This window comes from Felis catus, chromosome B1 (genome assembly GCF_018350175.1).
Source record: "Felis catus isolate Fca126 chromosome B1, F.catus_Fca126_mat1.0, whole genome shotgun sequence".
NCBI classification, from domain to species: Eukaryota; Metazoa; Chordata; class Mammalia; order Carnivora; family Felidae; genus Felis; species Felis catus.
Window position 1 is genome coordinate 81845622 of NC_058371.1, and position 25263 is coordinate 81870884.

The following is a 25263-nucleotide window of genomic DNA, read 5'->3' on the forward strand; positions in this document are numbered from 1 at the left end:
TGCTAGGTACCATAGGACAGGACTAAAGATTCTGAGACCCTCTTTTTATGTTACTTTCTTACTGTGAAGAAGATTATCCCGATTATCTAAATTTCGATTCCATATTCTAGCCATATTCTAGTCTCTTCTTTGTAATTTATAGTTCTTTCTTTGGTTTTTGATCCCTAGGGATTTCTCTTGCATTCTGTAATAGCTGGAGATTAAATTAGTCATTAATGAGAGGCACAAAAAATACTACACAGAAAAAAATCCCATAGTTTTGCCATGTAGTAAATTTGTAACCTAGAACAAATAACTACCTTATCTGACCTTAATCTTCCTCATCTACAAAATGGGAATACTACCAAAGAGTCTAACACACAAGATTGCTATGAGGCTCAAATGAGAGAATGGATTTAAAAACTGAAAATTACAAAAGTATCCCATAACTACAGGGTGCTGTGATTACTTAACAGGTTATTAAGAACTATGGAGTTCAGTAAGACCCTAAATAACCAGAATTACTGTGGTGATCCTTATAATGTTGTAAATTTTGTGTGTGTTTGAGTGACATATTCATTTGAGAATCTGGTAAAAGCTAAGAATCTGCCTCCCAGAAATCCATACACAGATGCCAGAACTTTCAAATCATTCCAAAGTATTCCTACGCTCTCTGGAGACAGGCATTAAATAGCAGGTAGTAAATAAGTCTTGCATAAAGAACATCTGTTCTAGATAGAGGAAGGTAAATACCAGTGGTGGCTCTAAATAACTGATAGAAAACATACATACATATGACATTGATGGCCCCAGTGTTTAATCTTTAGAAATCTGTATAACTCCCCAAACAAAATAAGACAGACATACCAATCTATACTCACCTATCTGGATTTATGAGAGATCGTATAGTGATAGCAGCCTTTAAACGCTGCTTGACATCTAGGTAACTAGAAGGTTCATCAAACATGAAACTATGAGAAAGAAAAGCAAACACAATGATTTGTAAGACAAATAGGATATAATTCTATCTTACATGATATTTTAAAGCTCTGTAATATAGTTTCTGATTTAACAACAACCATACTCTCTTACACCAATGAGGAGTCCACTGCGTAAGAGTAAGAACTTTTGTATTCTGTTCAGAAGTAGAAAGAAAAAAATTGCAAAAGCAGGGCTGCATTATCAAGCCTGGGGAGAGACTCTCTGATTAAGCTAATGTACAAAGTGTTATTGCCTCATGAAAAAATATTCTGATAAAGTCTGAAGTAATTCAGACAGCTTTGCTCTTGATTAAAGTCCATTGCATTAAAGCAAATGAGTTTTTGAAAAGGAGGGCACCGCACAGAATTATAGAACACTTTGTGGAAAAGGGCTAGCCTGCACTGGATGTCAGAGTAGGAATGTAGAAAAAGGTGGGAGCAATATATCTGGGAAAAGAGAGGCACTAGAAGGTAGGAAGGAAACTCCTTCTTCCCTTTTCTCTCTCACATGACATGCCACCCTGATTTAGGGTAATCTAAAAGACCTGTTTTACTTGAGGTATTTAAAAACCTTGCTGGCCTGGTTGGAGAGCTTAATTTAAAAAAAATATCCTTTTATGTACAGAGTTTATGTAATATGCAACTGATCATATTAAACAGCACTGTAACCCATAAATTGTGAAGTACTTATCTAAATAAATGAGTTACTCTCCCCCTTTGGGAATGGCAATGGATGCATAAATGTTTCAACATCTTAGCTCAAAAGCAGAACCTTAGATACTATTTCTGTTAACTTCTTTCAAAAGCAATGCCTTAATAGTATTACAAATAAAAACTCTAAAATAAAGATTAAGACGTACAAAATTTGCAAAGCAACCTACATATCAGCCTTCTGTATGCAAACGACAGCACAAGCAAATCTCTGCAACTCTCCTCCTGAAAGATCTTCAACATTTCGTTCTTTTAGATGGGTTAAATCTACAAAGAATATAGAGGCATTGTGTTCAATGTTGTTAAGTTTTCTTTTACCTCTTCTAGGCAAAATGTATATATCGCACATCATTCTGGGTATGAATGATATTTCAGTTGAAAACTGTTAATGTAAAAAGTGAATACAACAATTCCTAGAGATTTTCCCCTGTATTTCAGTAATCTATATGATAAGCATCTATCTTTATGAGTTAAGTTCAGGGCCTATTAAAGCATGAACACAAAACAAACTCTTACCAAGCTGTTGACATACAATTGCTTGTGTCTTTGTTTCATCCTTTCGGTCCAAAATAGATCCCACTGTCCCCTATCATAATATATCAGAAATAGTCACTACTATTTTCCTTCAATATTAAAAAGTTACAAAGCAAAATAAGTTTAGTTTGATACATATTTTATACCTCCACAGATATCTAAAATACATAAATTCCTCCTAAAGAGCAACTGACCTTTGCAGCCTTGGGAATCTGGTCTACATACTGAGGTTTGATAATGGCTTTTAGGTCATCTTCTAGAATCTTGGTAAAGTAATTCTGCAATTCGGATCCACGGAAGTAAGTCAAAATTTCTTGCCAATCAGGTGGATCCTAGAAATATAATTATCTGAATTTAATAATACATAATAATGCAAAAAAGAGGACTATTACACAGTTGACTCCTGAACAACATGGGTGAATTTTTTTTGATAACTATAATAAAGTACCATAAATCTATTTTCTCTTCCTTATGACTTACTTAATATTGATAACATCTTCTTTTCTCTAGCTTGCTTTACCTTAAGACTATAGTATATAATACATGTACAAGATAGGTAACTGTTTATGTTACTGGTGTAAGGCTTCTGGTCAACCAAAGGGTATTAACAGTTAAGTTTTGGGGAGTAAAAAGTCATACACAGATTTTCGACTGTGTGTGGAGGGGGGTCATGACCCCTAACCCTTGCATTGTTCAAGGGTCAACTGTACATCCAAATAGAAGCCTTCTGGCTTTTAAAACTTCATTAACAGTTTAAGGAAGTTCATATTTATCAGTAGCATTAACAGATCTTAATTAAAAAGGAGTTTCATCTATATATTATTTCTCAGCATTAATGAATGATACTGAAAATAAGAACATTAAAAAAATTACATCCTTTCCTTCAAAGTCTCACAAAACTGACCTAAGTATTCATTTTCATGAAGTAGTATACATACATCATACTTTCCAAGGTTTGGCTTTTGCTTTCCTGCTAAAATTTTTAGAGCAGTTGACTTTCCAATTCCATTAGTTCCAACTAATCCTAAAACTTCACCTGGACGAGGGATAGGCAACCTGTCATTAAGTATACAAAAATGGATAAATAAATAAAACTAGGATTTTGGTAGAAAAAGCTACATAATACCATAATCATGTATTTTAATGCACTTGCACTCCACACACATCCATTAATAAGCTAAGAGATATATGCCAGATATTATTGGCTATTAGAAAAAAAAAACAGCCAAAAGTAACTTAAACTGTTAATTGTTAGAAATGCATCCATGACCAATATTACTCTAAATTTTATTTTCAATTTTCATTCATGTCCATTCTAAAGTAATTCTCCTTACATATAAAGCTCAGTTTTAATGTATAACCAAATGCTCTGATACAAAATTAAATAGCAGGTGCAACCTCACACTGTCTTTTTTTTTTTTTTTTGTCCTGCCATTTACTTACAAGGAGAATAGTGCCACATCAACCAGAAATACTCCACTTCATTCTCCCTGCTGCAGTAGGCTCTTTAAAGCTGGCAGGTTGAGAAATACCTTTTTATTAGTTAAATCTAGACTCTCAGATTCAGAATAACAGTGTTTAGCAGATTAAAAACCTCAAAGCACTCCTGTGATTTAACAATATATGTTTAAGTTCAGAGTAATAGTCTCTGTAGAGGAGATTAGTAAATAAAGAAAATAGAAAACAAGTTCCTTAAAAGTTATTTTGGGGATATGAGTATTATTAATAATAGTAATTCTCAACCTCACTTGTATATCAGAATCACTTGGGAGCTTTTTCAACTTATTGAGGTCTAGATTCAATATCTAGAGATATAATGCAATTCAACTGGGCTGAAACCTAGGCATTAGTTTTTTAAAAAAAAAAACCCAAGTAATTCTAATGTTAGCCAGAATGAAACACTGACATATACAGTACGATTCTATACATTATAATTTTGCATTTCTCTTTAGTGGATGGTTAATACTTCTTCCCATTTTCATCTTTCTCTGAAAATTTCAAATGTATTTTACTCTTGATCAAAGTAGAAGAATGTTGACTTGAAAATATACCTGTGAAGTTTGAAGGCATTGGCACAATATCGATGTGTTGTTTCTTTTTCCAAATTGCTTGGTAAATTGACAATTGATAAGGCGCCAAAGGGACATTTCTGTTATTTAAAGTAAAGAATTTTATGTTAATTTCTAGAAATGTACATATGACTAAAACGGATAGATTAAGAATTTTTTATAAACAATCTTCAAAATGGGGGAATTACGGGGTACCTGACTAATTCAGTCAGAAGAGCATGTGGCTCTTGTTCTCAGGGTTAAGTTCAAGCCCCACACTGGGTGTAGAGATTACCAAAAAAAAAAAACCAAACAAAAAAAAACAAACAAAAAACCCCAAGTGTGGGACTTCCACAAGATGTAAAATACTGCTTCATTTTCTTATCTACTTAAAAAATGAAAGTTAAATTCCTTGAAGGCAAGAATCATTTTAACTAATTTTGTAGCTCCGTTAGTGACTGGCATATTCCTAGATTTTAATACTTAATGAAAAACCTTACAAAAATTGAGGGCTATTTGTGTGTGTGTTTTAACATTAGATACGGCTAAGAGGCAAGATAAAACATGTTTATTGAGTATATCATTCCATATTCAGTTGACAGATGCTTTCTCACTACCTCCTTCTTCCTGTCTTTGTATGCTTTTTTTTGTACTTTGTAAAGTCCTTTAAGGTCTTTATGGTTAATATTTAGTCAGATTTAAGGTTAAGTCCTTTCCAGATGGTACTTATTTCGATCTATTTACATCCCACCAACAGCTAGCATAATATCTGCACAGAGCAAGGATTAATGTCTTTCCATTGTGGTTTTTAACCGTCCCATATGAAACAGATGCTTTATATTGCAACTGAGTAAATTCACATTAAAAAAAAAGTTTACTGAGGGGTGCCTGGGTGGCGCAGTCGGTTAAGCGTCCGACTTCAGCCAGGTCACAATCTCGCGGTCCGTTGAGTTCGAGCCCCGCGTCAGGCTCTGGGCTGATGGCTCAGAGCCTGGAGCCTGTTTCCGATTCTGTGTCTCCCTCTCTCTCTGCCCCTCCCCTGTTCATGCTCTGTCTCTCTCTGTCCCAAAAATAAATAAACGTTAAAAAAAAAAAAGTTAAAAAAAAAAAAAGTTTACTTATAGAAAAACTCGAAGAAAAGTTCATTATCAATCAAATAAAAATCCAAGGAATAAGAATGGCAAGAACTGGAAGATCATTTAAGAGCATCAATATGACTACAAACATTGCTCAGACAACTATAAAGATACATTCAAAGAATATAACCTCAGATTAGATATCTGTTTAGCAGAACTGTTCAAAGAGTTGAGGGGATCAATTTAAAAATCTTTGTATGTAACGATTTCAGTGAATTCTCAGTAAGTTTTAAGAACACAGAAAATTAAAAAACAAAAATTCTTATATTCTAACAAAGTAATTACCACCTTCTAACCAAAACCATTATTTCTTTTAAAAAATATACATATATATATTTATTTTAATTTAGAGACAGAGTGTATAAGCAAGAGAGAGGGGCATTGACAGAAGGAAAGAGAATCTTTTTTTTTTTTTAAAGTTTATTTATTTTGAGAGCGAGTGGGGGAAAGGCAGAGAGAGAGGGGGAGAGAGAGAATCCCAAGCAGGCTCCATACTGCCAGCGCAGAGCCCAATGTGGGGCCTGAACTAGAGAACCATGAGATCATGACCCGAGTCGAAACCAAGAGTTGAACGAACGCTTAACCGACTGAGCCACCCAGGCACCCTAAGACAGAGAATCTTAAGCAGGCTCCATGTGGGGCTTGGCCCTGCAACCCTGCGATCGTGACCTGAACTGATATCAAGAGTCGGACGTTTAACCAACTGAGCCACCCAGGCACGCCCAAACTACTAATTCTGTATACAATATAGTTTTCTGCCAATAGAGTTACCTCCATTTACAGAATTTTCTGTTATTCCACAAATGTACATAAAATGGTTATAGGCTGTAAGTAATATAAACATCTGTTTAGAATACTATTTCATGTACGCGGTACACTATAAGTACCTTAGTGTTCAGAGGGTATCTATTATCCCCACCACAGATTCCTCATATCAGTATCCTTTCAGCCACTGAAGTGTATACCCCAAAATTTGAGATCTCATTTTTTTATACCAGTGAAGAAGAAAATAGGGTAGAATATATTGTTCAAAATCAGATCTCCAGCACCCCCAACACTGACAGGTACATAAGAGATTAGTAAATGTTTTCTGGAAGGAATGTTTCCTGCTTATATTTTCAAAACGAGGGAAAACACTTTCATACCAATGAAATTCTTTTGGATACTTAATTAAAGATTCAGAAACCAATGTAAAATACACATAAACCTTATGAGAATCAGTAACAGGGTAGTATCCATACTCTGGTAAAAGCCACTTTTTAAAATAATTATCTACAAATATCTAAATTAGAAACATAATGCACTGGTTCTTAAATATTATTTATGAACTAAGTTTGGAAATCTATCATTTTAAAGTTGAAAGCCTTAACTAAACCATTCAATGCAACAAAAACTAATTGAGGTATTTTGAAAAATTATTGCGTTAAATTAAAAAAATTTTGGCTGAGTGCATTTCTGTTTAAAAGATGTGATTTAAAATTAAATACAGACTTGAAAAGACTGCAGGTAACATGACTCATACTTTTTGTATTTATATTTCCAAAAGTACTTGTAAAGACATGCTCTAGAATGTCCTTCTCATAAAAGGGTGAAATAAAAAAAGGATGAGAAAAGAAATTAATTTTGGTTGGAAACGGCTTTCCAAAGTTGAGTGTGGCAAGGATAACTTTTACATAGGGTGGCTTAATTAATTAAAAAAGCAACAATATTAGATTTTTGCTAGAATACCATTCTCCTAAATTTATATTCTTTATTCGCTGCTTTATATTTTGCCTCTTTAAAAATAGTTATAATGGGGATGCCTGGGTGGCTCAGTCGATTGAGTGTCCGACACTTGATTTCGGCTCAGGTTATGATCCAGGGTCATAGGATTGAGCCCCATGTTGAGCTCCGTGCTGGGCGTGAAGCCTGCTTGAGAGTCTCAGTCTCAGTCTGTCTGTCTGTCTGTCTGTCTGTCTGTCTCTCTCTCTCTCTCTCTCTCCCCCCTTCCTTCCTCCCTCCCTCCCTCCCTTCCTTCCTTCCCTCTCTGCTTGTGTTTTCTCTCTCTCTAAAAAAATAAAAAATTAGAAAAACCAGTTATAACATATTCAGAACTTTCTGACTTCTTTTTCAGCTTGCAAATGTGATCCGATAAATAAAATATCACTTACCTTAATACAAATACCACAACCAATACAAAGGGTTTCAGAAATCCATGCTATTTTGCTCTGGGGTGTAACCTCTATGCATAATTTTCCTGGCAAAAGAAAAGATAGAATTAAGTCATTTTCCCTGCCATTCTAATTTTCTGAACATTGTTATTTAGGTAATTCTGGTTCCAAATCTCCATACAGAAGCTGATTTTCAAAAACAAAGAACACAGGAAGAAATACATTTGAGATAATATCCTAAAAAAACAGTGCTATGTGGGAATTAATTATAATTAATATATATTAATTTACTACTGGGGAAGAAAATATGCTTCCTAAAACAGTTTTGTTATTTTTTAAAAAGTTTATTTACTCATTTAAGTAATCTCTACCCTTAACATGGGGCTTGAACTCAGGACCCTGAGAGCAAGAGTCACATGCTTTCTTGACTGAACCAGTCAGGTGCCCCTAAAACAGTTTTATTTTTAAGCTGAATGACCTGAATATTTAATTCACAAAATATACCTTGGAAATGGGAATGTACACCAGAAAAAGGAATGTAATATGTTAGCTAAATCAGTAAAGCTCCAAAAAGGTATGTAGTCATCCAATATACACAAGAAATTAAACTTGGCATTACAGATATTAATAACAGAATTTCTAAATAGCACGGCAGACTATAATAGATGACATCTAAAGTTTAAGATTCAAAAGTACACCTCACTAGTACAGTTAAAGTAACAATTATGACATAGCCCTCAAAGACTACCAATAATTCTGAATTGTTTTAAATTAATTTTGAAAATTAATTGATTTTGGAAATATATAGTAAAACCTCATGAATTAGTCATTCTTATTAAGCTATTTATTCCTGCTTTTTAAAATGAGAATACTATCAAAACCAAAATATACTGGTAGTCTTCTCTCCAAGACTTAAATAATTATAGAACTTTTGTAGAACAGTAAGAATCTTAGTAACAAACTCTGCTTTTATAGCCAATGAACTTTAAAAAATATTGGTAATACATTATTCTACCATTAGCAAAAATAGAGGACCGTTTAGTCACAAAGCAATAAAAAATTTAGAACAAAATCTGGTCTTATTTTTACAGTTTAAAGAAACTAAGTATATGCCTAGAGAACTATGAAGTCAATTTTTTTAAAACTTTTTCTTATCTTTAAATGATCCAAAGAACTGCTTACCCATTCGAACCACAGGGCAACTCTTTTTGCACTCCTGCCGACATTTCTTAGGTTTACATTTGTCATGGTTGACAATAGCAATTCTTGTTAATTTATCTGCCATAATTCTAAGTAAGAATATCCAGCTTTTCTATTAAAAGAAAAGTTAACAAAATTATGGCACAATCAACACAATTAGTTGAGAGAAATGAATCATAGGCATAAAAGTTGGAGAGAACATAAATTATCACTATATTCAGATATGATTATCTAGAACTACTAAAAAAAAACCTAGTGAAATCAATGAAATTACTTAGTCACGTTGAGAAAACAAAATTTTACATATATACTACTAATCAGAAGATTTATATAAAGAAAGAAAAAGCACACTGGTCACAAAAAAGGAAAGATCTAGGAATCATCTTACAAAATATATACATGTGAGAAAACTTTCAAATCACAACTTAAAAACATAAAAAGACTTCATCAAATTACACAGTCTCAGTTTTTACAATACAGAATAGTCAATATCAGACATTTCAACCTTCGCCCAAATTATACATTTAATCCAATTTCAAGGAAAAAACATTAAACCAGACAAGCCAAACCAAAAGCTCTTATGCAAAAAGAATGGCTTAGGAAAAGGAAAAAGAGTAAATGGAATGGGGGAACCTAGATTTAACAGATGGAAAAAAATGATATAATGTCTCAGTAATTAATACTGATACCAGTGTATGAGTACAGTCCAATAAAACAGAATACAAAGAGTTGATGTGAAAAAGTAATACATATAATAAAGATGTTTACTCCCTCTCTCAAATTAAGTATTACTTCATGTCTTATCTATTAAGGATGTTAATAACAGAAATAGGAAATTATTAAGGTTGTGACCCTGATGTTGACTAAGGGGAAAAGTTAAAAATTGCCATTTCTTTAAGACTTTGTAATATGGCCAAGATGACATTTATGCTAATAGCATTAAAATGAAAAGACCAAGGAACCATACATGTAGATTGTGCTCACTTTTAAAGCTTCTGTAAGTCTTGATATTTAACAGTACCATCAATTATGCAGCTAAGCTCAAAGTGAACTTAAAAATCTTCTACCATGTTGGGCTTAGTGACAGACATCAATTTTCTCAGAATGGTGATTAAAGTAAATAATTCTGAAAACTATCTTAAAACTCCAGGTTATTCCAGTATGTAATGGCAAACCTGAAGCCAAAAGAATACCCATCAAAAAAGACATTCTGTTGGCCTTTTCTATCAAGGATTGTGTTAATTCTGATTTTGTTTTGACTGCTTTCCCTTGTACACCTCTTTCTCACTCCACAATGCCTTTAGGTTTGGAGTGGGATAAGAGATTATGCTCCATGCTCCTCCCAGACTATCTTATCTCTCCCTCCTCATTATAGTCAGCTTTTGCCTCTCAGGTCATCCAACTGCTTCCATTTACTAACCATCAGATCACTCCCTCCCATCCTCATTTCAGCCCTAGGCTAAATTTTACTCTTTTACAAATCCTGTCAGAACTCTTGATTTCAATATGTTCATAGATGATCTTCCTATTAACAGCCTGTTCTCTTAGTTCAGTAACCTCTCTCCTCCAGTGATCTTGTCTTTCATCCTCATTCCTTTGGTGAAACCTCTGACCTTATTTTTAATTTTTTAAAAATGTTTTTATTTATTTTTGAGGCAGAGAGAGACAGAGCATGAGCAGGGGAGGGGCAGAGAGAGGGGGAGACACAGAATCCAAAGCAGGCTCCAGGCCCTGAGCTGTCAGCACAGAGCCTGATGTGGAGCTCGAACTTACGGACTGTGAGATCATGACCTGAGCCGAAGTCAGATGCTCAACCAACTGAGCCACCCAGGCGCCCCGCTTTGATCTTATTATTACCAATGACTGCAATCCTTCTATAACCTTCTTTTCAAATACCCCATTCTTCAATTACTACTCCTGTCTTTTCAGTTTACCCCTCTCGTACCCAACAATCCAACAACCCTTTGAACTCCCCATTCCCCAGACCTACTATCATTATCTCTTAATTCTACCATATTACCACTGTCCCTCAGTTTTTCTAACTTCATGTCCCTCTGTACCCAGCTAAAATTCCACCGTTAATCATTTATATCCTAAACTATAATCCTAGTTACATACAACTCTTCACCTGCACATGTAAAGCCGAAAATGGGTAGACAAAAGCAAAGCCTTGCTGGTTAATGTCATCTCAAGTGAACCAGCCAACCAGCAATCCCATATAAATTTCTACAGTGAAGTACACTTGCACACTAAAAGACATCTACTAAGGGGAATTTTCTAACAATTCTCTCCTGTACTTCATATCATCAATTATTCCATTGGCTCATTTTCATCAGCATTCAAATAATCTATTATCTTCCCCCATCTTCCCCCATTGCTTTATTTCTCGTTCCACTTATTTTTAATGTTTACTTATTTATTTTGAGAGAGAGTATCCCAAGCAAGTTCCGCGTTGTCAGAGCAGAGTTCAATGAAGGGCTGGATCCCATGAACTGTGAGATCATGACTTGAGCCAAAATCAAGAGTAGGTAGGATGCTTAACCAACTTAGCCATCCAGGCGCCCCCTCCTTCCTTTTATAGCAAGACTATTTGGAAGAGCTGTATAGCTATAGTCAGTGTTCCAAATGTCTGTGTATTTTCTCTGGAATTCATTTCAGACTTTAGTGCTCATCATTCCACCAGAATAGCTTGTCAGGTCCACCACTGTTCTATACATGGGTAAAACAAATAGTTAACAGTTCCTAATTTACTCGAACAACCTATTGCATCTAACACAAAATATGACTTTTTCCTGCTATGCAGAAACCCTTTCTTAACTTGGTTCTGGGACATAGTACTGATCCAGTTTCCCTCCTATTTTCCTGGTCACTTTTCCTTGTCACTTTTCCTTATCTTCTAGGCTTCTAAAAGTTGAAGAGTGCTCTAATACTGTCACATTTTTTAAATTTATATTCATTCTCTAAGGTGTTTTATTCTAATCTCATGGCTTTAAATCCTATTTATATGCTGCTAAGTCCCAAATTTCTAGCTCTAGTCATGACACCTCTCCTAACCGTAAACTTGTTTATCTACCTGACTACCCAACATCTCTTCCTGAAGGTCTAATATACCATCTCCCAAACTGAACACCAGAAGTCCCAACCAAAATGTGCTTCTCTAGCAGTCTTGCCCATTCTGTTAAATGACAACTCCAGTCTTCCATTTACTTGAGCCCAAATCCTTGAAGTTATCTTTTACATGCCACAGCAGCAAATTCTGTACAATTTACCTTCATGAATCTGGCCACTTCTCTTCACTCTGGTTTAGGCCATCATTATTTCTTACCTGCATTACTCTAATAGCTCCCTATCAGGTCTCTCAGCTTTACTTTTACCTACTTCTACTCCAACCCTTGACAGTTCCTTCTCATGACAGAAGGGTGATCCTTTTATTTTTTTAATGTTTATTCATTTTTTGAGAGACAGAATGTGAGTGGGGGAGAGGAAGAGAGAGGGAGACACAAAATCCAAAGCAGGCTCCAAGTTCTGAGCTGTCAGCACAGAGCCCGATGCCGGGTTCAAGAACCAAACTGCCTGAGCCACCCAGGTGCCCCAGGGTGATCCTTTTGAAGTGTAAGCCATATCATGTCACTCTTCTGCTTAGGGTCCTGCAATGGCTTCTCTACTCATCCTGAGTAAACGCCAAAGCCCTTGAAATAACAAATGAGGTACTGATTAGCTTATACTACTTTCTCATCTCAACTCCAACTACTCCAGCTCTTGTTCATTTTGATCCAACCACCTTGGCTTCTTGTGGTTCTTAGAGCACATGTCAGACAGTTCTTGCTTCAGGGCCTTGACCTTTTCTATTCTCTCTGCCTGTAATGCTATTCCCCCTAGTGAGTTACAAGGCTCACTACTTCAAGTCTTTAATGTTTATTTCTCAGTGAGCCTTCTCTAGCTTATACTACCAAAAAATACACCCACTGTTTTGGTTTTTTCTTTCCTGATTTGCTTTATTTTTCTCTTTAGCTCTTTCTACTATACTGCACAGTATATATTTCATATGTATGTGTATATATGGTTTATGTATGTATTTATCGTGTGTATACATGTATTTATATATTCTTTCTCTCTACACACAGACAGTACTTTTTCCTCCCCAAGTAAAGAGTACTCCATCACGAGGGCAGAGATTTCTTGTCTGTTCAGCCCAGTGGCTAAACCAGTGTCCAGCATATCATAAAAGCTCAAGTATTTCTGTTGAATAAATGAGAAAATTAATTTAAAAATAGTAAATAGTTTTCCTGTAGGTTATAGTGACTTCAGAAATATTGCAAATTACCAATATTTCATAGCAACAGCTATCCACTAAAGTATGTAGTGAGAAAAAAAAAATCAACCAAAAGGAGACTAAGTATGTAATAAACAGAATGGTAATGGTAACTTCTAGACCCATTACCCCTTTAAAAGCTGGTCTAGTTTTCATAAAGACTAGAAGAGAAAGAAATCAAATAACTTTTGAATTGCTACAAAAAAAGCTTCCATTGTAAGTGACAACTCCCTGAAAACTAAAGATTCGTTAGTTATTAAAATAAAGCTGGACACTATACAAATTATCCGATGAATGAATGTCATGAAGTTCATTTTAGAGGATAAATCTTTCATCACAAAATTGTTTACGTTCAACTTTATTTCTGTCAAACTACTTAAGTGTTTCATCTGATATTTCAAAAAACCTTTTTAAAAACTAAGTGAATGTGAGATGACTTTTATAGAAAAATAAAAACATATCAGAGATGACTAATAAGCAGATTTATGTAAGAAAGTGATAAGTTATAATGCATTTAAGAATAAGGAATACAGAATCTTTGTATAACTGTTACTTGTGTAAACACTACTGATTAAATTCGTATATTATTTTCAAGAATTGGCGGGGGGGGGATCCCTACTTTCTTTTTAAATGAGAATGATACAGGCTGTAAGGCTTGGGTGGGGGAAGGTAGAGTTTAGTAACAGACTTCTGGAAACAAAGAGAAATGTGAAGATATTTCAGATCTGAATACAAACTTTTCAAAATAGGTACTCAAACAATGACCCTCAGTGTTATTCTTCCAGCTGGCAAGAAAAAAGGAAGTGAGGCATTATGAAAAGCATTTGTAGTCTAAGACCAAAATTATTATAACACCATGTGAAAGCACTTAAGAGATTGCTCTTAACAAATGATGCTTGGTATCACATAAAATATCCCAACTTATGGTTATTGCAGGTTATTAGTCTTATAAAACATGTAAGTTGGGAGTGGTGCACAACTCTGATTTCAGAATCCTACACTGAAGACATTTAGAAGGGACAACAAAATAATACCACTTTTTTCCCCCCAGAAACCATATTAAATGTTCTCCTGAAAAAAAATTTTTATGGGGCTAACAAGGTTTTTAACGTGAAAAAAAAAAAATACCCTTTTTGATACAAATACAGATAAGAGCCCTTGGCTAATATTGACAAAGCACTGTTGTCAGGTAGCTGATATAGGATGAATATTCTCAGTATAGGAGACAAACGTACTGAGAAATGCAACGCAAATGCCACTATCATAAATGCCTAACTAGCAGTCTCTGTGGAAGAGAGGGTAAAACAACCCCCCCCAAAAAAACCCTCCCACATCCCTCCCCACTGTTTTGACAGTTATTTCTCACTGTTACGGACTACCATACACAAAATAAGAGAAAATACATTTATGTAGCTTACGGGATGTCAGAATAGGCTTTGGACTTCGCGTCTACAAGGTACGAACCAATGCGCCCCTGATCTCATGCAATTTAAGACATAAGGGGAAAACAAGTAAGTCACCAAGAAGAAAGTACCAAGTGCTATAAAAGCGCACCAGAAAAGCTAAAGGCATTCAACTGGGAGGTTACTTGGGATAATCGAATACACGTTGCTCTATGAGAAAAGTAGAGCTACAGCTGGCCATCATTTCTATAAAGACGGCAAAATGCCATGACTCATTCCATAATCACCAGAAAAGCCGAGGAAGAAAAGGCCACGACTTCCTATAATCAAATACGCACATGTGCCAATAAGTCCATTTTACTGTGTCAGGGTAAGGATGGGGGGTGGGGGGGAAACGACGATGCTTTGAGTTCTGAAGTTGCCTTCTTCTCTGTAATAGGGCAAGAAGAGTAGTAAAGGGGGAGTGGAGACGGTGGAGATTACATCTCTGAGATGGCATGTAAATCCATTCTCGTAGCCCCTGGCGGGGGGTGGCTGGCAACAGTGGCCAAGAGCCAGGTCAGCTGGAGGGATGCGCGACGCACCTCTAAGCCCTCCGCAGCGTCCGCGCTTCGGCGGTTCCAGCTGTCCCTCCCGAGCCGGCTGCCACGCGCCGCTGCCTCCTTCACTGCTGACACCAGAGGCCTCACCAAAGGCTCTCAGACAACGTCCCTACTGTCTTTAAATCGTGGGAGACCACAGCTAACGGCCAAACCCTCCCGGGCCATTCAGGTACCTGGAGAAAACGACTCCCTTGCGGAGGAGAGCGCAGAAGCCAAGTCCGTTCTTCCTTTCACTTCTCTCTCACACAGCGTGTTCTTACGGCCACCGGCCAAAATGGCGGTGCTCAACCACCGCCTCGCGCATGCCTTAGGGACGCAGTGCGCGCGCGCGACAGAGAGCGACAGGCGGAGCCCTGGCGAGAACTTACGTCATTGTCCTGCGACTCCAAATTAACGTCTGTGGGAAAGCCGGGCTGTCCTGAGTGGGAGTGGCACCGAGCTGCAGGGTATCTTAAAAAGGTGGGTTGCGGCAAGCCGGGTCTGCAAGCTCTAAGGGCGTGAGCTTCTCTCCTCCGCTCTGTCCTGGAGAATGGTTCTCTCGTAAGCAGATGCGTTCGCATTCCTATTCTCAATCCCCTTTTCCGCTCGCGATCTCAAGGCCGCTGGAGAGCCATTGCCCATTCTAGTATTTCTAGCAGAGGTATCTAGCAGAATCGACAGAATGTGGTCCAGGTACTGCTGGCCGTGGCCTTCTCTCCTTGGCTTCAGTTTCTTCTGAACGGAGTGGCCAGGAAACCAGGTTTTTCCGAGCTCCGCGTTTTTTCCACTTGGTGGCGTACAGTATCAAAGCAGGCAGTTGAATTCTGCTCCTATGTAGAGTTGGGCTTTTTTTTTTTTTTTTTACAATTTGACATTTTTGCATATTTGACAATGACTGGACATTCAGCTTGTAGTGACAGTCACAGGTTTACTTGTCTCATCCTAGACCTTACTTAAATTGCAGAAGGCAAATACTTTAGCTTAGGACTGCACCTATTCGTTCATCCATTTATTCGTTAAGTAAATTGCTAACTGAGCATTTAAGTCTCGGGCCTTTCTGGATTTTACGTCTAGTGGCTCTACTATTATTTAATGAGTATCAAGAGCTGTGTTGAGATTAGGGAACAACTGAAATCTAAAAGGTGTCAACGAGATGGTATACTGAAATATTGGGCCAAGTTTTTTTTTTTTTTTTTAAGTTTATTTATTTATGAGAGAGCGAGAGAGAATCCCAAGCAGGCTCCCTGTTGTCAGTGCAGAGCCTGACTCTGAAATAGAGTCAGTTGCTTAACTGACTGAGGCCACCCAGGCTCCCTGGGCCAGGTTTATAATAGCATATATAACAATGTTCAGTATCTGTAACTTTGCACTACATAAGCTGTTTTAAATGTTCACTATCAGATATTTTTTAAAAAATATTTTTTAGGGGCGCCTGGGTGGCGCAGTCGGTTAAGCGTCCGACTTCAGCCAGGTCACGATCTCGCGGTCCGTGAGTTCGAGCCCCGCGTCGGGCTCTGGGCTGATGGCTTGGAGCCTGTTTCCGATTCTGTGTCTCCCTCTCTCTCTGCCCCTCCCCCGTTCATGCTCTGTCTCTCTCTGTCCCAAAAATAAATAAACGTTGAAAAAAAAAAATTTAAAAAAAAAATATTTTTTAAATGTTTGTTTATTTATTTATTTTTGAGAGAAAGAGAGAGGGAGAGAGAGAGAGCAAGTAGGGGAGGGGCACAGAGAGAGGGAGACATTATCCCAAGCAGTGCTGGAACCCGTGAACTGTTAGATCATGACCTGAGCTGAAGCCAAAAGTCAGACGCTTAACCAACTGAGCCACCCAGGGGCCCCAGAGATTTTTTTTTTTCATGTTTGCATAGACTTACCAAGATTAACAAAAGATGAGAAAGTTCCAGTAAATTTTTGGGTTTAGAATGGGTCAGTTATTCACTTCTATGCCTTGAAACCTTTTTTCTGATGTTATCTTCTATGGCAAGAGCACACATAAGTTAAACTTTTGACAACTAGTGGGGAGAAGTGATATTTCTCTGTTTCACTTAATGGACTATTTAAAATGGAGACCAATATCTCATTGTGGTTTTGTTTGCATTTCTCTGATGATTAGTGATGTTGAGTATCTTTTCATGTATCTGTTGTGAGATATCACCTTATATCTGTCAGAATGGGTAGAATCAAAAAGATAAGAAATAAGAAGTGTTAGCAATGATGCTGGAGAAAAAGGAACCCTTGTGCATTGTTGGAGGGAATGTGAATTGGTGCAAACACTGTGGGAAACAGTATGGAAGTTCTTCAAAAAATTATAAATAGAATTACTCCAGTAATTCCACTACTAGGTAATTTACCCAAAGAAAATAAAAACACTAATTTGAAAGGATATATGCACCCCAGTGTTCACTGCAGTATTATTTACCATAGCCAAGATGTGGAAGCAACACAAATGTCCATCAGTGGATGAATGGATAAGGAAGATGTGGTATACACACACACATAGAGATAGATAAATAGATAGGTAGATACACACACATTATGAAATACTAGCCATAAAAAAAGAATGTGGTCTTGCCATTTGCAACCACATGGATGGACCTAGGGGGTATAAGGCTAAATTAAATAAGTCTGAAATAAGAAAGAAATAAGAGAAATAAGAAATAAGAGAAAGACAAATATCATATGATTTCACTCGTGTGGAATTTAAGAAACAAAACAAGCAGAAAAAAATAAACAGACTGTTAAATTCAGAGAACAGGTTTCTAGAGGGGAGGTGGATGGGAGGATGGGTGAGACACATAAAGGGGATTAAGAGTAAACCTACAGTGATGAGCACAGAGAAATGTATAGAATTGTTGAATCATATGTTGTACACCTGGAACTAATATAACACTGTTTATTATATTTTAATAAAAAGTTATCAAAACCAAATTTACATTCGCTAAATAAAAAATGGAAACGAATATTTACATATTCCTGGAATAAGAATATTTCTAGATTTTTTTTTAAAGTTTGTTTTTGACAGAGAGAGAGAGAGAGAGAGAGAGACAGAGAGAGAGAAACAGACCGTGAACAGGGGAGGGGCAGAGAGAAAGGGAGACACAGAATGCAAAGCAGGCTCCAGACTCTGAGCTGTCACCATAGAGCCTGACGTAGGGCTCCAACTCACGGACTGCGAGTTCATGACCTGAGCCAAAGTCGGATGCCCAACCAACTGAGCCATCCAGGCGTCCCTGAAATACGAACATTTCAGTTTAACTTCTCTAAAGAAAAAAATTCATTTGAATTAAGAATTTTTACTCAGAGGGGTACCTGGCTGGCTCAGTCGGTGAAGCATGCACTCTTGATCTTGGGGTTGTGAATTTGAGCCCAACGTTGGGTGTAGAGATTACTTAAAAATAAAATCGTTTTTAAAAAAAAGAATTTTTATTCAGAGAGGTGTAGAATTGTATAGCATTATGGAATTATAGATCAAGTCAACCCCTTTTAGAGGTAAGAAATAAAGCCCAGACCTGCCCGAAGTCTAAGCTAGTTAAAGGAGAGGCTGAAGTTGAAACTATGATCCCATGCTCTTTTGACTATTATACTCTACTGTTTGCACATCTTGTGAATCATAATATATATATTTTTTAACGTTTTTATTTATTTTTGGGACAGAGAGAGACAGAGCATGAACGGGTGAGGAGCAGAGAGAGAGGGAGACACAGAATTGGAAACAGGCTCCAGGCTCTGAGCCATCAGCCCAGAGCCCGACGCGGGGCTCGAACTCACGGACCGCGAGATCGTGACCTGGCTGAAGTCGGACGCTTAACTGACTGCGCCACCCAGGCGCCCCTCATAATATATTTTAGAAACAAAAATTGAATTCCTAAGATTTTTTTAATTATAGTGGTTGAGTTATGTTAACTTCATTTGAGAAATAGATGGTTAATATCAAGGGTAGTGATCCATTTTGCTACTAAATTTTAATTTTTACCTTTTGTAGAAAGAAGCTCAGGTCCTGGTATAATGTGGATATTCTTGTTTTCTTCGTAGAATATTTTTAAAATGACCACACCAAACAAGACACCTCCTGGTGCTGACCCTAAGCAGTTGGAAAGGACTGGAACAGTACGGGAAATTGGGTCACAAGCTGTTTGGTCACTCTCATCGTGCAAACCAGGTAAACAAAACAAAAGAAAAACCAAAAAAGTTGTTTGTGATAACTATTTACAGTTTCCTTGTACACAGGACTGACTTTAATACTCTTTTTTGTTTAGATGGTTTCTTTTAATTTTAAACTAAGTTAAGTTTTCATTTGTTATATATTTCTTCCCATTTGTTTTACTAATTCCACTTTAAGTTAACTGCAGGTTTCATAAGGTCTCTTCTTTATCCTCCTCTATCTCTGCAATGATTTAATTATTTGGTGAGCATTTTTTGTTGGTTATCTCTCTAGATGGGATAGGTGGGTGATACATTTTTTCAGTCACTGCATGTTCCTAGATAACTTTATTTTACTCTCTTTTTTAAAGAGTTTATGTTTTATTGTTTTAAGTTTATTTATTTATTTTTGAGAGAGAGCACATGAGTGGGGTGGGCAGAGAGAGAAAATCCAAAGCAGGCTCTGCCCTGTCAGCACAGGGCCTGATGCAGAGCTCAAACTCACAAACTGTTGAGCTCATGACCTGAGCTGAAATCAAGAGTCAGATGTTCAACTGAGTGAGCCATCCAGGCACCCCTTTTTCTTTTAAAAAAGTTTTATTTTTTGACTTTTTATTTTACTCTTGATTGGGATAGAATTTTTGGGTCGTGGTCCTCTTCTCAAAAATTTGAGGTACTATATCATTATTTCCTTTTTGTTGCAAATAAGAAAGCTTATGCTTGTCTCTTTTTCTAAGTAACTTGTTCTTTCTTTCTGGAAGCATTTCAACTTTTTTTTTTTTTTTTTTTAACATTTATTTTTGAGAGAGAGCAAGCGCATGAGTGAAGGTGGGGGAGGGGCAGAGAGAGAGGGAGACATGGAATCTGAAGCAGGCTCCAGGCTCCAATCTGTCAGCACAGAGCGTGATGCATGGCCCAAACCCACAAACCATGAGATCATCACCTGAGCCAAAGTCAGATCCTCAACCAACTGAACCTCCCAGGTGCTCCTAAACTTTTCTATTCTTTTTTTTTTTTTTTCAACGTTTATTTTTGGGACAGAGAGAGACAGAGCATGAACGGGGGAGGGGCAGAGAGAGAGAGGGAGACACAGAATCGGAAACAGGCTCCAGGCTCCGAGCCATCAGCCCAGAGCCTGACGCGGGGCTCGAACTCACGGACCGCGAGATCGTGACCTGGCTGAAGTCGGACGCTTAACCGACTGCGCCACCCAGGCGCCCCAAAACTTTTCTATTCTTAAAGTTCAAGACTTTTGCCAGGATATGCCAGGATACATGTGTATCTTTTCTCTCATCTGTCTAACTTGTAATTTGATGGGCATTTTCAATCTGTAGACTTAAGCTCAGAGAAAGTTTTTTAGCTTGAGTAACGTTAATTATAATTTTATTGGTTTAATAACATTTTCCAAAGTTTCCTTTGGAAACTTGTTACTTACACACTAAGACTGCTATAGCAATATTCCCAACCAAGCCTCTTGTTTCCTCTTAGGATTCCTTTCTCTCTCTTTTTATAAGTAATTTTTGAGGTATAATTGATTTACAATAAAACTCACCTTTTTTAGGTGTTATAGTTGTGTGAATTTTAACAAACTCCAAGCACCATCACAATCAAATAGAGTATTTCCATTATCTAAAGAAATTCCCTCATGCCCTTTTGTAGTCACTCTACTGCCCCCTTCCTAGCTCCTGACAACCTTTGATCTGTTTTGTATCCCTCTGGTTATACGTTTCCGAGAATGTGTGTAAATGTAATCACACTGTATGTAGCTTTCTAGGTCTGGCTCTTTCATTTAGCATTTGTGATTTTTTCCATGCTGTTACATATATCAGTAGTTTGTTCCTTTTTATTGCTGATTACTGTGCCACTGTATGGTTATACCATAATTTGTTTACCTATTCACCAGTTAGTGGAAATCTAGGTTTGTGGTAGCTAGCTTCCAAAATGGTCCCAGTGATCCTTGTCTCCTGGTATTCATGCCTTAATGTTGACTTCTCCTGCAGTGTGTCAGGATTGGTCTCTGGAACTGGTAGAATATGGCAGAGGTGATAGTATGTGACTTCTGAGATTAGATTGAAAAAAGACATTGTGACTATGCCTTGTTCTCATTTTGATCACTCACTAGAAGTCAGCTGGCATTTTGTGAGGAAACAAGGGACCTGGTGAAGAGGTTTGTGTGGCAAGGAGCTCTGGCCTCCTGACAGTAGCCAATGAAGAACTGAGGCTTCTTGTCAACAGCCAGATGATCAAGCCATCTTAGAATGGATCCTCCAGCCCCAGTCAAGATTTCAGATAATTAATTGGTTTAGATAACTTGACTGCAAATTTTTGAACATTCCTGAACCAAAGTGCTCAATCAAGTTCCTCCCAAATTTCTGTCTCATAGAAATTGTGAAATAACGCATGTTTGGTGTTTTAAGCTGGTAAGTTTTGGGGTAATTGTTATGCAGCAATAATTAACTAAAATTACTTCTCATATTTGGTGATTATGGATAAGCTGCTGTAAGCATTCATTACACGTTTTTGTGTGGACATATGTTTTCATTTGGGGGGGTAAATTCTTAGGAGCAAAATTCTGTAGAATTTGTAGGAGTAGAATTTGTTTTTATTTCTTCCTTCCCAATCTGTACCTTTAATTTCCTTTTCCTGTCTTACTGTGTTAGCCAAGGCTTCCAATATAACGTTGCATGGGAATGGTGAGAAGGGACATCCTTGTCTTACTCTTGATCTCAGTGAGGAAACTTTTTAGTTTCTCACTATTAAGTATGGTGTTAGCTGTTGGTTTTTTCATAGATACATAAAGTTGAGGAAGTTCCTTTGGATTCTTAGTTTGTTGGTAGATTTCATGTTGAATGGGTGTTGGATTTTGTCAGATTCTTTCTCTATATTTGTTGATACGATCATATGTTTTTTTTTTTCCCTTAGCTTGTTGATATGATGGATTACATTAATTGATTTTGGAATGTTGAACCAGCTTTGCATGCATGGAATAAATCCCACTTAGTTGTGGTTTATAATTCTTTTTATACATGGTTTCCTTTTGCTAATATTTTCTTGAGGATTTTTGCATCTGTGTTTGTGAGAGATACTGTTCTTTAACTTTCTTTGAATCCCTTTTTCTGGTTTTTGTATTAGGGTAATGCTGCCCTCATACAATGAGTTAGGAAATATTTTCTATGCTTCTGTTTTCTGGAAGAAATTGTAGAGAGTTGGTATTATTTCTTCTTTACATGTTTGATAGAAGTCACCAGTGAAACCACCTAGCCCTGGTGATTTCTTTTGGAAGGTTATTAATTTTTTATTCAATTTCTATAGTAGATATAGACCTATTCAGATGATCTGTTTCTCCATGTGTGACTTTTGTTAGATTTTGTCATTCAAGGAAATGGTCCATTTTATTTAAGATATTAAATTTGTGAGCGTAGAATTGTTTATAATACTGTTTTAGTTTCCTTTTCATTATCCATGTGATTAGTAGGCATGATCCCTCTTTTGTCAATGATACCAGTAATTTGTGTCCTCTCTCTTTTTTTCTTGGTTAGCCTGGCTGGAGGTTTATTGATTTTATTGACCTTTCAAAGAACCAGCTTGTGGTTTAAGTGACTTTTTCTCTATTAATTTACCCGTTTTCAGTTTCATTGGTTTCTGCTCTAATTTATATTATTTCTTCTGCTTATTTGGGTTTAATTTGCTTTTTTTTTCTTGGTTTTTAAGGTAAAAGCTTAGATTACTGATTCTAAATCTCTCTTCTTTTGTAACATACATACTACATGCTATAAATTTCTCTGTAAGCAGTGCTCTTACTGCATTCTATAATTTTTTGGTAACTTTTATTTTCATTTTAATTCAGTTTCAGATATTTCAGTTTCTTTTGATAGTTCTTCCTTGATTCATATGTTGCTCAATCTCCAAATATTTGGGGATTTTCCAGTTATCTGTTAGTGATTTCTAGTTTAACTCTGTTGTGGTTTGAGAGCCTGTTTGGTATGATTTCTATTCATTTAAATTTTTATGTATAATTTATAGGCCAGAATGTGGTCCATCTTTGTGAATGTTATTTATATATGAGCATGACAAAAATTGTGTATTCTTGAGAAGCTTGCATATTCTGTTGACACCTGATAAACTAATTAATAAGTGTCAATTTGATCAAGTTGATTGATGGTGCTATTCAGTTCAACTATTGATTCAATCCTTACTGATTTTCTGCCTGATGGGTAAAGGCTAAGATTCAGAATTTAAAATTCTTTAGGTGTCCTTGTTTTTGTTTTCCTTGTTATTTTTGGATTTCCCTGGAGGCTCTTTAAATGGAGTCTAAGCTTACAGTTCTTTGAATTGTAACCTTCTGATATTATATAGGAGCCCTGCTGATATGATGGTCAGTTGTAGGGGGAACAGAAGCGTTCTGTAATCCTGTGACTAGATCATAGAATTTTAGTGGGTCTATTTCCATGGCTGTGACCTTTACAAGTGCTTCTCAACTTTCCCTACACTCCACTTATATGGGAGACAGGAAGGCTAGAGGAGTCTGGAGTTGGGTATTTTTCTTCCCCCATGTCAGCTAGGCTCTAGTAAAACTCACGTTGGTTAGATTTGAAAACAGTTTTCCTAGAAGACAGATCTTTGTTAAGGACAGCAGGATGCTCTGGGTGTATTTCACAGTGATTACTTTTCCGCTATCTCTGCAGGAAGCACTGGAGAATTTTCTTTGATCTTTACTTTGGTGGGGCTCCTAGAGGTAAAATTTACCTAGAGGTAAAATTCTTGAAAAGGTGCAGCTCTTCCTAAGGTTGGGCTTCTAGGAGTTTTTATCTCTCAACTTAGTCTACACTTAGTTGCCAGCAATTGGTCAATTACTCTTAAAGTTTTCCTACCAGTTGCTGACTCCAGCAGCATTTGCTACTTCTGGTAAGCTGTGATTCTGTGTTTTGTTTTGTTTTTCAGTTTCCTGGGTGGTGGTTTTACCCTGTGACCTGAATTCTCTTTAAGACCTAAGATGTATTACTGATTTTTAAGTAGGTTTGGCTTATTTTCATTGTTATTGTGAGGATGAAAGTGACATTTTCCAAGCTCTTTACGTGTCAGACTGGAAGCTGGATGTTTTTCCTTTTCCTTTTAAACTATATATATCTTTATATTTGAAGTGGATTTCTCATAGACAGTACTGGGTCTTGGTTTTTAGTTTATTTAAACCTGTGCACTGTCAGTGTAGAGCCTGATGAGGAGTTTGAACCATGAGATCATGACTTGAGCTGAAATCAAGAGTTAGATGCTTAACTGACTGAGCCACCCAAGCGCCCCTTGGTTTTTAATTTAATCTGTTATTCTTCATCTTTTAATTGAGAGTCATTTATTGGTTATTATTTATTTATAATTATTCATTATTTTTGATGTCATTAGATTTAAAACTACTATCTTGGAATTTTCCTTTTTATTTTTTTCCTATTGATGTTTTTTCTCTTTTTTTTTCCTGTTTTTGGGTAAATTCAGTATTTTTTTTATGATTCTGTGTTATCTCCACTATTAACATTATTGGTTATACATCCTTTTTGATATTTTTGAGTGTTTTCCCTGAGGATTCCTTTTTTTTTTAAATTTTTTTTTAATCTTTATTTTTAAGAGAGAAAGAGAGAGAGACAGAGACAGAAACAGAGACACAGAGACAGAGCGTGAGCAAGGGAGGGGCAGAGAGAGAGGGAGACACAGAATCCGAAGCAGGCTCCAGGCTCTGAGCTGTCAGCGAACCTGACGCGGGTCTCGGACTCACGGACCGCGAGATCATGACCTGAGCTGAAGTCAGAGGTTAACCCACTGAGCCACCGAGGCACCCCTGCCCTAAGGATTTCAATATATATCTCTAATCATCACTTCATAGTAGTATACCACCATAGGTATGGTATATGAATCCTTCAAAAGGATACTTCCAATTTTTACCTCTAATCCTTTATGCCATTTTTGTCATACATTTGACTTTTGCATATTTTAAACTGCTGAATATATTGGTGCTATTTTTGTTTTAAAAGGTAAATTATCGTTTGAAGCAATTAAGAAATAAAAACTACTTTTTATTAATTTTTTCAGTTTTTGGAACT

The 25263-nt window shown here is 36.7% G+C and overlaps 2 protein-coding genes across 9 annotated transcripts in view; one reads left to right on the forward strand and one right to left on the reverse strand.

Annotated features, from left to right (window-relative positions):
• ABCE1 (ATP binding cassette subfamily E member 1) overlaps positions 1-15368 on the reverse strand; it is a 32267-nt gene extending 16899 nt beyond the window's left edge. The window contains exons 1-9 of the mRNA XM_003984975.5: positions 15229-15368; positions 8721-8850; positions 7539-7624; positions 4256-4353; positions 3143-3260; positions 2399-2536; positions 2187-2256; positions 1841-1937; positions 861-950 (exon numbers count right to left, since the gene is read on the reverse strand). Coding sequence (XP_003985024.1) covers positions 861-950; positions 1841-1937; positions 2187-2256; positions 2399-2536; positions 3143-3260; positions 4256-4353; positions 7539-7624; positions 8721-8823 — 800 coding nt within the window. The 5' untranslated portion in view covers positions 8824-8850; positions 15229-15368. The remainder of the gene's footprint in view (positions 1-860; positions 951-1840; positions 1938-2186; positions 2257-2398; positions 2537-3142; positions 3261-4255; positions 4354-7538; positions 7625-8720; positions 8851-15228) is intronic.
• Position 15369: 1 nt separating this feature from the next.
• ANAPC10 (anaphase promoting complex subunit 10) overlaps positions 15370-25263 on the forward strand; it is a 312895-nt gene continuing 303001 nt past the window's right edge. For 5 of the 8 annotated variants that reach the window (XM_045055811.1, XM_019828911.2, XM_023252782.2 and 2 more), the window contains exons 1-2: positions 15387-15514; positions 19067-19193. In XM_045055811.1, coding sequence (XP_044911746.1) covers positions 19079-19193 — 115 coding nt within the window. In that variant the 5' untranslated portion in view covers positions 15387-15514; positions 19067-19078. Of the gene's footprint in view, positions 15596-19066; positions 19194-25263 lie in introns of all 8 variants that reach the window. The other 3 variants (XM_011281634.4, XM_003984976.6, XM_023252781.2) reach the window with 3 other exon arrangements.